Here is a 12,831-nt window from a genome sequence, read left to right on the forward strand (position 1 = left end):
GTGTAGAAGTCTGTTGTTTGGCCTACCAGCACATGGCCGGACATCATCATTATCGTTCTTAACAACTTACAGCAAATAATAAAAGCATCATTCATAATATTCCCTGTGTGGGTGTGTGTGTGTGTGTGTATTTGTGTGTGTGTGTGTGTGTGCAAGGCATGTGTACATGTGACCCGTTTTACTGCTCACTAAATAATTTAGTTAATTAATTTGCACACACAAATGGCAGAGTCTAAAACTCTGGCCAGACTTAAAGTTCTTACACTCAATTAACATTCAGAATTATTTATCTAAATTTTAGCAGACATACGCCATCACACACACACACAAACGTACACGTACACGTACACTCACATACACTTACACTCACCTATGTAGTCAGGTGTGTGAAAGAAATGTCTTGCATGAGCATAATATCATTTGTGTACGAGTGCTTGTGGTGTGTGTGAGTGAGAGAGGCGACTGTGAAATTTCAACAACAGCAGCAGCAGCAGCAACCACAACAACGGTGAAAACGACAAATGTTCCAATTGTTGGCATTTGCAATTATTCATACGCCACGTAGACAAATGTGCTGACAGGACACGTAGCATGGACAAACAGGACGGTGGACGCACAGGAAATGCAGGACATTCCAGTTTAGATTTGTTGCCGGCTTGTAATTGTCGCAGATAATTAAGTCGCAAGCACTCGTTACTCAGCCAGATACTATTCCACACCAGGTGGCCAGAAGTGCGGATAGTGCAGAGAACAGGCCAGCAAGAAGTATGAGCATACATTAGGTAACCACCTGACCAGCTTTCCATTTGCCACTCCTCCCCTTCGTTGCTAAGACATTGACGGCTTAATTGTTAACGCTCAGCAGATATAAACAAACAAGTAGGAATACTATTGTCGAGTGAGCTTGACTTCAAGATACCCTGAGCCCAACTGTTAAATATATTTTAGTCTTATATGTGCAAGTGCTTGACCATATTTATGCATATTTAATTATTTTAACATTGTGGCTTTTGTTGCCATCGAACATGGATATGGATCAATATTCGATAAAATCAATCGACCAGGGATATACGATAACTTATATTCCAAATTTGAAGTCTCAAGCTCTTATAGTCTCTGAGATCCTTAGATGCATCTTCTGCTGTTACATACTTTTGCACAAAACCAATATACTCATATCACCCTTTTTCAATTTAAAAAACTAACTCATTTATTTTCAGATCGTACTTCCTAGCATCATTTGTATTTTAGAAATGGATTATCTGTATTTATAGAGAAAAACTTGTGACTAATTGGCATCAGTCTCATCTACCTTACCTTAAAGCTCTCTGCTTTTCACAACAAATTTAATTGTGCTAATTAAGAAAGTCTTCAATCTTCTTATTATGAAATAGCTTGCAAAACCTTGGTCTGATGTTGCAGTAAACAAAGCGAAAGTGGCAACAAGCAGGCAAGTGGTGACCTGAGTCCAGTAAAAGAGCATCCCAGTTCAGAAAACAAGCTAAGTAGAATGTCTGTTCTTTGGTTTTTTTCTTAAATTAAAAGTTACAGCTTGGGATCATTTTTGTATGACTTTGCTCGTTATGTGCCATTTCAGCCTTTGCCGTCTTTTGTAGTTATTTAGAAGCTGCCGTTCCGTATTGTTGCCGTCTCCAATTGCCCGCTATCCTCAACTATGCAGCCTTTTCCTGCTGCTCATTATGGATATTAAGGGTGAGAGCAACGGGAAGAAGATTATAAGCAAAGTGCTTCAGTTTTTAGTCTTTGTAAAATATTAAAACACATAATTTAAAAGTAAAACCAAACCAGAGAACCGTTTCAAAGAACAATGCTGACAGTGCCAGGAGTCGAGACCCTGTTGCAGCTCCCAGTCCAAGTCGAACTCCAGTGCAGGCTCCCTCCATGCCCAGTTGCTGCAAGATTAAAATGAAATGCCTCTAACTTGTTATTGTAAGCTGCATTTCGTTTTCGGCCAACACAATTTGTTGCAGAAGAAGTTCAGCTGAAGTTGGCAGTGTTGAAGTTGAAGTGAAGCACAAAGCGACTGAAACAGATGGGAACGGGGAGAGGGGTTGATGAAAGGGCGGCAGAAGGTCGAAATGAGTTCCGGGTGGTATTACAACACTTACGACTAGCAGGAAGTGCACTTTATTGAGTTGTTTAATAAATTTATGGCCTATTCGTAAGAGCAATACCCTCCAATGTGCACTGGGAAAATAAATGTAAAATAAAACCTAAAAAAAATGATTAATCCAATCAACAACAGCAGTCTTAGCCATGCCAGGATTACATACCCTTTCAGACCAAGAACTCGGCTGTCTTTTGATTACTATACAGATTTTTAAAATATACATAGAAATCACAGCAATTGCGAATAATAAAAATTTCAAATATTATTAAGTAAGAGTATTCCTCGAATATTAATAAAAAAGAAAGAATCTGAACCATATATTGATGTTAAAAATGTTACAAATTAAATTGATGTAAAATGCACTAAAATATAAGTTTGGAATCGATTATTTAAGCTTTTAGTTGCCGAAGGCTCAGGCTCTGACTAAACTTGACGTGAAGTGCTTTTATTTAAGTCTGCTTACATTTGCCATACATATATTTATATGCGTAGCACTCCTTAATTTTTTTTGTTTTTAATCTAAAGTAAGCATTCGCCCTTGAGCTACACATTTGTAATGAAATGGAATTTCAACTTAAAAAATAATAAATAATGATAAGCTATTCATGATGACTTTATACAAGTTATTATTGAATCTGAAGCGAGTTGTTTGTGCTTGTATTTTCTTGGTGGTTGACTTCTCCTGCTCTTGGCTTCATGGTGTCTGCTCCACAAATTATATTAGGCATGTGATTTCAAGTCTATCCATGTACAGAACCAAGTGCTGGCCAGTCTGCATCTGTTTTCGAGTGGTGCAACCATTTCTGGAGCCAAGCCGCAGAACCTTCAAGTGGCAACCAAGGCAGCCACCCACCCATTGCACCAAGTTTAAGTCCAGTTACAAATAAGTGGCTTTACCTAAGGAAATTAACCCTGTGTTCACACAAGGAGAGGATCATAATTGGTGTTCCTTTGCCTCTGGGTCCTTTAATTAAATATTTGTATATGATGTGTTGCCCTGCGCGTTGCACGTTGAAGATATTGCTGCCAGCTGTTGGCTGTGCTTCGTTGTCAGCTTTTTATGCACTTTGTTTGAAAACATTAAGACTGATAAAATCGAATTTGCTTACTTATTTCTGATTATCAATTAAGGAAAAAGTAAGCTTTGACTAATTGTAGATGATGCCAGACAAAAGCCGACGCATCTCAGCTCAGTCAAACATGAATTACAGTCTCTAAATATTCCAAATATCGATTACATTGATTTTCTTGCCATCTAGCACAATTCACAGCAGGACAGAGATTAACATATAACAGTGCAGGTAAGCTACAAAGAAATAAGTTCTTCAGAGACATTAATAAAAACTAAACTTCAACTTGAGTGAGCATCTGTGAATCAAAGTTACAAACTGAATCCAGCGGAATCCTAATCCTCAGAGAATACATTCCACAATCAACATCTACAAATTGTCACCCTTGCCTGGAACTGCAGGTGAACCGCGTGCTATAAACGGCGCTAATTGCGTCAACAGGACAACAATAACAAGAACAAAATCACATCAAAGGGTCAGGACCTTTTTTCACACTAGAAAGCTGTCTGGCTGGCCAACTGGGCTCAATGACCAACACCGAGGACACAGGATGCAGGATACACAGGCACAATAAAAGCGCAACACGTAATTGTTGTTGCTGCTATTTGGTGTATATTACGACCAGGAACTGACGAAGAACTGACCCACTGCTTCGGCGAAAGGGATGACAATAAAAGAAAAAATAAAAAGAAAAACACCGAAAAGCAATCAATGAAAAAAAAAAACAAAATACAACAAAAGAAAAACAAAAATAAATATCGTAAATGAACATTTTTTGAATGCACGAAGTAAATCGACCTGGGCGTATACATTACATGTACACAGATATGTCTGAACTGATTCATATTATACTACTCAGATAGGCATGGTAAGCCCGAAAGATGTTCGTTTGAAGAGAACCCAAAAATGTCATTTATCATCCAACTGGCAACTGACTGCAAAATACTCTATTGACCAGTGTAATGTGCAAACCAGGTGGTCAAGAATTAATTGCGAAGGAATTAATTGAATTGAGTCTGATTTGGTTAGCAGAATCTTGGCTAATGGTTCTTAAATCAAATTTGATTTGACAAAACATATCATGACTTGCTTAACAAGAAGATTAAATAAATTCAGCTCCGGACATTATGTTGGGCGACACCCTCGTTCCCGGCGACATCCGATAACCCAAGCTAAACTGAGCAGAGCTGAAATATATGGTTTCATATGTACAGAAAAAGACTTAATGGACTGAGCGACTCGACCATTCCCGCTCTGCTGATCAAGAATATGCATTACGTACATATACATTTTCACAGCAAATTGAAAGCAAACAAAATCGAGGAACAGCAAGGACTTTGAGCAGTATTTAAAGCACGGCTCTCCAGGCACTCCTGCTGTCAACGGAAAGTGCTGGGCAAACAAGAACATCGCGAAGTAATCAAAAGCCAAACATGGCCAACGAGCAGCGAGCAGAATGAAAAAAGAGCCAGCTTGGCTGCAATGATTGTCTGGCTGTTTGTCGCAGTTTGTCTATTGACCGATGAAAGTAATTGCGAAAGAACCGGTGGCAGCTGACTGAGCTGCCAGCAGCTATACATTGAACTCGTGCTCGAGCTCGCTCTCCTTGGTGTCAGCACTCCGACGGTTGGTCAGCAACCGCAGTCGTCGATCCGGCAACAGCAACTGATCCTGATCAAATTGTTGACGACTCTCGTGCAGCAACTGTTCACGCTCCTGGCTCCAGTGGACGCAACGTTCGGTCTTCGATTTGCCCTTCGTCTCGGGTTCGGGTTCGGGTTCGGAGCGCGGCTTGGCGAACTCAGTCTGCGATTGCCGCAGATCAGGCAGGCTACGATATTTGCTTATGCCGCTACCAGATGGGAGTTGAGATAGTGCAGTCGATGTTGGGCTCGTAGCTGCAACTGGACTGCGTGCCACTTGCTCCAGTGGCTTGAACACATCCACAAAGCTGGGCAGCGTGGGCTGCGTCGCGGTACGCTGCAGCTGCGAGTTGAGCTTGTGCAGCGTAATGCAAAAATCCTTAAGGCCATGCACCGTATGATAGTTGCAGCCATTGTCGTTGCACTCCCTGCTCAGACCAGGATGCACGCTACCCGGCGACCATGTGTGCTGATAATGTGGCGCATTAACGTCCACCTGGCGTCGCTCATCCAAATCCAAACGATCGATGGCACTTTGCAGCTGGGGATCGTGCAGCGCCACCTCGCGAGCCAGGCGAACATCGTGGCGCCAGAAGTGGTGATCCCGCTGCACCGTCGGAGCCACCTCCTTAATGTGCAGCACCACAACGCCCATCAGCCAGACACAGATGACATTGAGCAGCGTCAGTGCCATGCTGACAGTGGCGCACACAAACAGCTCAATGTGCAACTGCTGCGAATACTCGCGATGCTTGGCCAGGCCCTGCAGCAGCTCCTGATCGAGTTGCATGATTTGAGTGCACAGTGCGATCGCTAGCAAAAGTCCCGCATTGACTGCCGGCGGCAGTAGGGATGCTGATATCGCCACGCCCACCAGCGAACCCATATTGCCGCCCAACACACCAATGGCCGCTGCAGCGCCTGAGGTGAGCGCCGTGCAGAGGCCAATGGCCAGTGAGCGAGTGTCGCAGCGCGACATAATCTCCTCGTTTAAGCCGCTGGCGAGCGTAAAGAAACGCCCCAAGCCGCACACACAGACGCCCACGCCAAATATGAAACCCATCAGCATCGAGATGGCAATGCCAATCAGCTCGTTCTTAATGCCCAGCCAGCGCAGGCCGCGATCGCCAATCACCGAGCCGAATATGGCCGCTATTATGGGGCCCATCAGCGGTGAGATGAGCATGCTGCTGGACAGAAATAGGAAACTGTTCTCCACCAAGCCAACACATGACAGCAGCGCCGCGGCCATCAGCAGCACCACAAAGTCAAAATTGATAGTCGCATCATGACGCACCACTCGCACCACCTGGTTTACATTCAAACGGCTGCGCACCGAGTCCAGGAAAGTCTGCCAGCCCACTCGTTGTCCCTGACTCGGTGGCTGTGAGGCTTCGGTTGCTGCTGATCCTTTGGCTCCTGCTGCTGCTGTTGCTGCCGTTGCTGCTGTTGCTGCTGTTGCTCCTTGTGCAGCTTCCGATCCGTTGCAGAACTTAACACGCGTCTCCAGGCAACTGACAGCGGTCACATGGGTGCCCGGCCGGTCGCCAATGCCCCAATCCTGCAGCGTGCACAGGAACTGCTCGTATCGCTCGTCCTGCAGCAAATCGATGCGCGCCTGCAGCTGTCTGCCATCGACATCATGCGACCAGAACACATTCTTCAGCCGCAGTTGCATTACAATCCGACGCAGCACTTGTGCCAGCGGTGTATTGTCCGGCAACTCCGGCAGCTGCAGCGCTCTACTCATCCGTGGCAGCAGCCTTGCCCCCTGATTCCAGCCGCCGTCAATAAAATGCTTGGACTGCAGTTGCAACTGGCACTTCTCCTCCTGCTCAGTGGGCACCGTCACCATCACACAAACGGAGGCATTCATCTTAGAAAAAGAACTTGAATTTTGGCAATACTAAATAACAATAAACGTTAACTTAACACGCTCAACTCTAAAATACCGAGGGCAAAGGAATAAATTGGATATTTCATCTAGATATAGACTCTTAAATAGTTTCCACAACTGTCAGAGCTGGGCTACTTTGGTTATCACCAACTGGGCAAGCTGATGGAATCATTCATTAAAAATATATATTTAAATTGCCAAAGGGTTTTAAACAGCTTTTGCAAATGTTATTATATTATGAATCATTTTATATATAAAAGTTGTGAGTTTTGTCGGGATTTCGTGGAAAATGTAATACAAATTATGTCAGTTAAAAAATGTATTTATTTTAATATCCATAGTCATAGTCATAAAACATAAATGTGAGTTGCAGACTCAGCTGTAAATTACTTAAGTCGATCAGTTAATTATTATAAATCATGAATAATTTTCCGAATATTGCGATGACTTTCCTCAGGCGCCCAATCGCTTCTGATCTGCGTGGCAAGTGGTTAAAGCAATGGCTGCTGCTTCTTCGAAGTCTGCATATGCTGAACCTGTCGCAGAGGCTGTGTGTCAACTCGCACGTGTCCTGTTGCCGCACAGTCGCCAACAGTAGCAGGACGAAATAGACCTAGCAGCAAGCTAAATGTCAACAAACTGCAACAACAATGAAATATTATGAGGCCGTTTGGCTGACGACTGCGGTTTGACAGTAATAACACATACACACACACACACACACACATATATAGATATACACACGCACAACACAAAGTCGTCGAGTGACAATTGGGGGGGAGGGGGACGGATGGGCAGAGAAGCACAGAAAACGCGTGAAAGCGCAAACAAAGTCGCATAAAAAACGCACGCAAAACGAGCAGCTTCTGTAACTATAACGGCAGCAGCAGCAGCAGCAGCAGTAGCTCGATGCAAGCATTGTTCTGTAAACACACACACACACACACACACACACAAGCACACACACACACATGCACACACATGCGCACACACATATGTGGTATTTTTTGCTGCCAAATTCCTCGGTGTCCATTATATAGCGGCATTTTTTTTCACGTCTTTTTCCATCTGCCATTTGGTAGCCGCAGTGTATATGTGGGTGACTGAGTGTGTGTGCGTGTTCATGTGTGTGCTTGTTCGTGTTCGTGTGTGTGTGTGTGTGTGTGTGTGTGTGTGTGTGTGTGTGTGTGTGTGTGTGTGTGTGCTTTACCGAGATCAAGCGTCAAAATTACATTGTTGGCATACGCTGTGCAACTTTTTTCGCCATTCGACTGCGCTGACCAAGAATCTTTTTCTCTTTTTTTTTTTCTCTGTGCCTTTTGCGGTGTTGCCGCCTCGTGTTTCCTGTCAACCCCACCAACCGCCCTTGTGCCTGTGCGCGTCCATGCCCCTCGGCAACAGCGTGTAACTCCTGTTATTGCGACTCCTGCTGTTGCCGTTTGGTCACCTCGAAATCCTGTCCAGCCATCACAACCGACCAACCAACCGACCAGCCGGTCAGCCCATTGTCTGCTCTGCTTTAGCTGCTCGTTTTTTTTTTCCTGTCCACAAAATGTGGGCGGCAAAGCTATGAGAAAAAAAATATCGAATACAAGAAAGCTATCTCAATGGCAAACCGAAATGCAAATACCTTCTCCTCAGGCAGCACTTGTACTTTAATCAAACAGTTATCTCTGCACGGGCTCATGTGTCTGACGTACGCTGAATATAACGTCTTCGTTCATTGCAACCATAATCAGATATAATATATATATATATATTTATATATATTATACATACAGTTGATTCAATTATCGTGTTGGAGAGAAGATACTTCCTCATAGCCAGTACGATGTCAGTAAGCAAGACAAGTGCATGTGTGGTATGTGCATACTCATAATGCAAACGATGGGTACTTTGCGATCAAATGACAATCCCAACTACGAGGGTGTTGAAAGCCCACCAAAAAAGGCTCCACAATGGATAAAGAGGGGCATGCACGGCTCTGGACGGAGGTCACTGGACAGAGGACACAGGACGCACCGAGCAGCGTTGATTGTTGCAATTTTTCGTTAAATTGAATTCAGTCGTTCAATTCGAGCCCTGTGCCCCGAGCTGAGTGCTGAGTGCTGAGAGTTGAGAGTTGAGAGAGCTCCACTGCTGCACGGCTGCATTGCTTATTTATGACAAGTGTCGTCAACGGACGGACAACGGACAATGGTCATCGGACATCGGACAAGGAACAATTTCCAGCGACAATGAGCAACAGGCAACGGACAACGGACAGCGGACAACGGACAGCGAACCACAGCACTGACAATACCAATGACAATGATAATGAATACGGCGCATTATAAAATTGCAATTGCGATCGCGTGTTTGGTTTTCAAATTGTGCAAAACACATGGCAAGAGCTCATTGCACATCTGATTGGTATTAAGGTCAGCATTATCTCGGCTCGGTTAATTGCAGCCAGTTTGTGCTGCTTGAAAGATGCTCTTTGCAATAACACAGCGCCTCTATTGACACTGCGATTTCACTCTCAATTGCACGTTTCATAAATTATACACATTGATTAAGTACAGGCAAAGGGAAAGCCACAAGAATGAACAATTGCCAATTGACAACAATTTGTGCATTTGTATATTATTTGGAATGCGGAAACCTGCCAGGTACACACAATTAATTTATTCCAGAAATTTTCATAATGATACAATAATTAGCTAAGTGTGTAATGGAGACATACATTACTTAAGCAATGACACACAAGATACAAATACAAACAGATACAAATAAACAAGCACTTCGAAAGAATATTTTGTTATTTTAGCATGTACATGAACCAATGATCCAAATTGGGTTGCTGCATCAACTAAATTTCTCAACAAAGTATTGCATAATTTGGGGAGCACACAGTACACGAGAGAAAAGCGGCTTAAGCTCGACCCCCAACCTTGCAGAAGAACCTAGGGCGTTAGAGTCGCAAGGACCTACTCTATCGATCTGAATTCAAGGATTATGGGGGATCATCGAAGTACGCAAACAGTTGAAAATATTTCACTCTCAGTTCGAACGGAATTGTATTTCGTTAAACAATCTTAAACACTACGTGTAAGAATGCTGAGCTTGAGCAGCCTAGGCAGCCAATTTAAATATTATTGTTAAATATATTGCCAGCAACATTTTGATTATTGCAATGATTTCCGGCGCACTAAAATTCCAGATATTTAACCACAGGAAAAGGCAGCCAAATGCAAAATTATGCGCCACATTTAAATGTAATTTGCATTTAATGCCATTAATTGAGTTGCATGGCATGTTTGTGTTTGTGAATGAATTACGACAAATAAGCATTTAAGCATTTGCATTGAGAGGCAGCCAAAACAAAAACGGGCAATTTGCGCATTTCGAAATCTAATGAACCGAGTGCTTTCAAAATGCGATGGAGGTGGGCTCAAAAGATATGTGTATGTATATGCTTATGGATGCAGATATGTACTTTCCGAAATATATCTGCCATATCGAGCCGAGTTTCTATCGTTACATAAACTGCAAAAGCAATAAGAACAAAAATAGCAACAGCAAGAAAAACAAAAAAAAAATGTTGATGCAGGAAATCCCAACAATACCAATTACAGACTGAACACAATTGCTTAAGTGGCCAACTTTGGATGTAGGTAGTTGGGGCGAGGCAGCAGAGTGTGTGGCATGAAGTGCCAGTAATGAAAGTGCCAAATAAATAAGGTGTAAACACGCGCTTGTGTGTGTATGTGTGTGTTTCTGTAAATGTGAGTGTGTGCGTGTGTGTGTGTGTGTGTGTGCGTGTAAGGAGCAGCCTTAGCTTGTTTGGTAGCTTAAATGCCAACAAAATCGCAATCGCCTAACGTTATCCTTATGATTGTTATACTTAAGTTAACAACAGCTTAAACAACAGCTCTCAACTCAGTAATCAAGCACACTCACACACACACACGCACACAAAAGACACCTCCTAACTTATGTGCCACACAGTGGGCAATAGCTGAAGCATTGCAATACAGAATAGTAGTTCAAAATGTGTTTCTGCAACTGAATTACTTGAAATCTTATTTCTATTACAATCAAAATTTAATTATATATTATTATTTCATCATCAAAAACTGAATATTATCTGCCTTTGTTTTAATTCGTAATTTATTATTTAATTATTATTATGTGTGCAAACATATTTAAAGAATCTGAACTTCAATTGCCTTATATATATATATATTTATTTATTTAAATATGATATAAAATGATCTGATAATTATCATACGATTATATTTGACAGGCTTTGCGTCACTGTACAGGTTACAGTCACATCTAAAGACTTCGTATTCATTAAGAGAATACATCTAGTTGGCGCTTGGTTGCTCCCGCCCAGGCAATGCTAACATGAATACTAACACAAGTGTCTAAAGGCAATGTTAGTGGCAGTGGCAGTGGCAGTGGCAGTGGCAACGAGGCGGCATTTGGCTGGGCTTTTAGCTACGCTCATTCTGTGGCAGGCGCAAATCCCCATAATCAGAAAGCTTTTTCACTTTATTTGCGTTAGTTTCAATTATATAAACAACGGCAGCAGCAGAAGCAGCAGAAGCATTAGGAACAGAGGCGGCAGCGGCAAGTATAACCAATTACCGCTTGATTTAGCACACGCACACAAATGCAAACAAAGCTCAAACACTCACACACGCACACACTTACACACATCCACACACACCCGTACACACACACACACACACACACACACACACACAAAAGCAGCAGCATCCATGACAAACTTATTGAGATTCATTGAGCAGATTGTGAAGCTTCACTTCAGTTCAGTTGAGTTCAGTTCAGTTTAGTTGAGTTCGGCTTTCAATATGGACGGATTGCACAACGTTATCTCTCCACCAATCTCTACCCACCGCTACCCTTGGCAACCCCCAGGCCCACCAGCAATTCATTATGGGCAGGTTTGACTGGCAGACAATAGCTAATGCTTCAACTGGCAAATACAAATATAAATACAAATACAAATACAAATACACACGCACTCAGCTGAACGTTTGTAAATGTGTGTGTGGCTGTGTGTGTGTGAGTGTGTGTGTGTGTGTGTCAGTCAGTCAGCGTATTGTTTACTTTGCATAAAAGCTCAGCCATTGAAAACTAAAATACTGCACAACACATTAAGACTTTGTATTGCATAGCATTAGGCGCCGTTTCATATATATTTTATGCACACATCCACACACATACACACGCGCACACACACACACGCACACAGAGAAAGTGGGAATGTGCAAACGTTTAAGTGCGTCGTCGTTTTATCGTCCTGTTTTCAGTGTGCATTTGAGCTTAATAGTCAAATAAACAGCAATTTTCTTCTGGCAGCAATTTTCCGTTGCAGAAGTTGCCATTTGGCTTACACAATCCCATCCACGCCCCACACCGCCCACCGAACACCGCCCACCAATTTCATCTTTCACACTTAAAATATTCAGCAACAATTCAGAGCCCGGAAAAAGCACACAACTTTTCTTTCTGTAATTGAAATATTTTATTTGTTATATGTTCGACTTTTATGACAAAATTCACAAATACTGCAAATAATGGTATAATAAACTCGTTGCTTCAAACTCCATTTAATTTATCAACTAAATTGTGCAACTAGGAGCACCACATATTTCTTCGTGACTGTTATAAAAAAAATATGTACGCAGCCAAAGGATGTGCAGCAAAAAGAGCTAAACAATCGTGCCACCGCCGGCCGCTAGGTGGCGCCAGTGCGGTGCATAACTAAGCGAAATGATTTCTGTTCACTCAGCAGTCAGTCAAAGTTGCTTACCCACATAGCCTAGATAGCTATACACACATATATTCATATTCACACACCCATTCACACTCAGATTCACATTCACATTAGCAGATGCAGCTGCAGATGCAAACTGAGCTGCTTCAATCAGCGCCTGATGCAGATCGTTAGGCAAACACGCATTTCAACATTTCAGCCAATTTTTCTCTTCCTCTGCGCGGAAATATTTTATTCGCCATGTTAACATGCCGTCTGCATATGTTTACCAAAGAATTTTCGGGGGAAAAAAAAAAGCT

At 42.6% G+C, this 12,831-nt stretch overlaps 2 protein-coding genes across 2 annotated transcripts in view; one reads left to right on the top strand and one right to left on the bottom strand.

The window, feature by feature from the left end:
- Positions 1 to 12,831, top strand: part of LOC6564893 (chaoptin) — a 114,214-nt gene that overhangs the window by 35,522 nt on the left and 65,861 nt on the right. The window lies entirely within an intron of this gene.
- Positions 4,685 to 6,760, bottom strand: LOC6564900. The gene has a single exon (XM_001991778.2). It carries the CDS (start codon positions 6,718 to 6,720, stop codon positions 4,774 to 4,776), a length of 1,947 nt encoding a protein of 648 aa, XP_001991814.1. The 5' UTR covers positions 6,721 to 6,760; the 3' UTR covers positions 4,685 to 4,773.

The sequence above is a fragment of the Drosophila grimshawi genome, unplaced genomic scaffold (assembly GCF_018153295.1).
Source record: "Drosophila grimshawi isolate 15287-2541.00 unplaced genomic scaffold, ASM1815329v1 contig_848, whole genome shotgun sequence".
Lineage (NCBI taxonomy): Eukaryota > Metazoa > Arthropoda > Insecta > Diptera > Drosophilidae > Drosophila > Drosophila grimshawi.

What these genes read in the sequence shown, in the direction of transcription:
- LOC6564900 (XM_001991778.2), bottom strand. Translation starts at nt 6,720, where the DNA reads ATGAATGCCTCCGTTTGTGTGATGGTGACGGTGCCCACTGAGCAGGAG.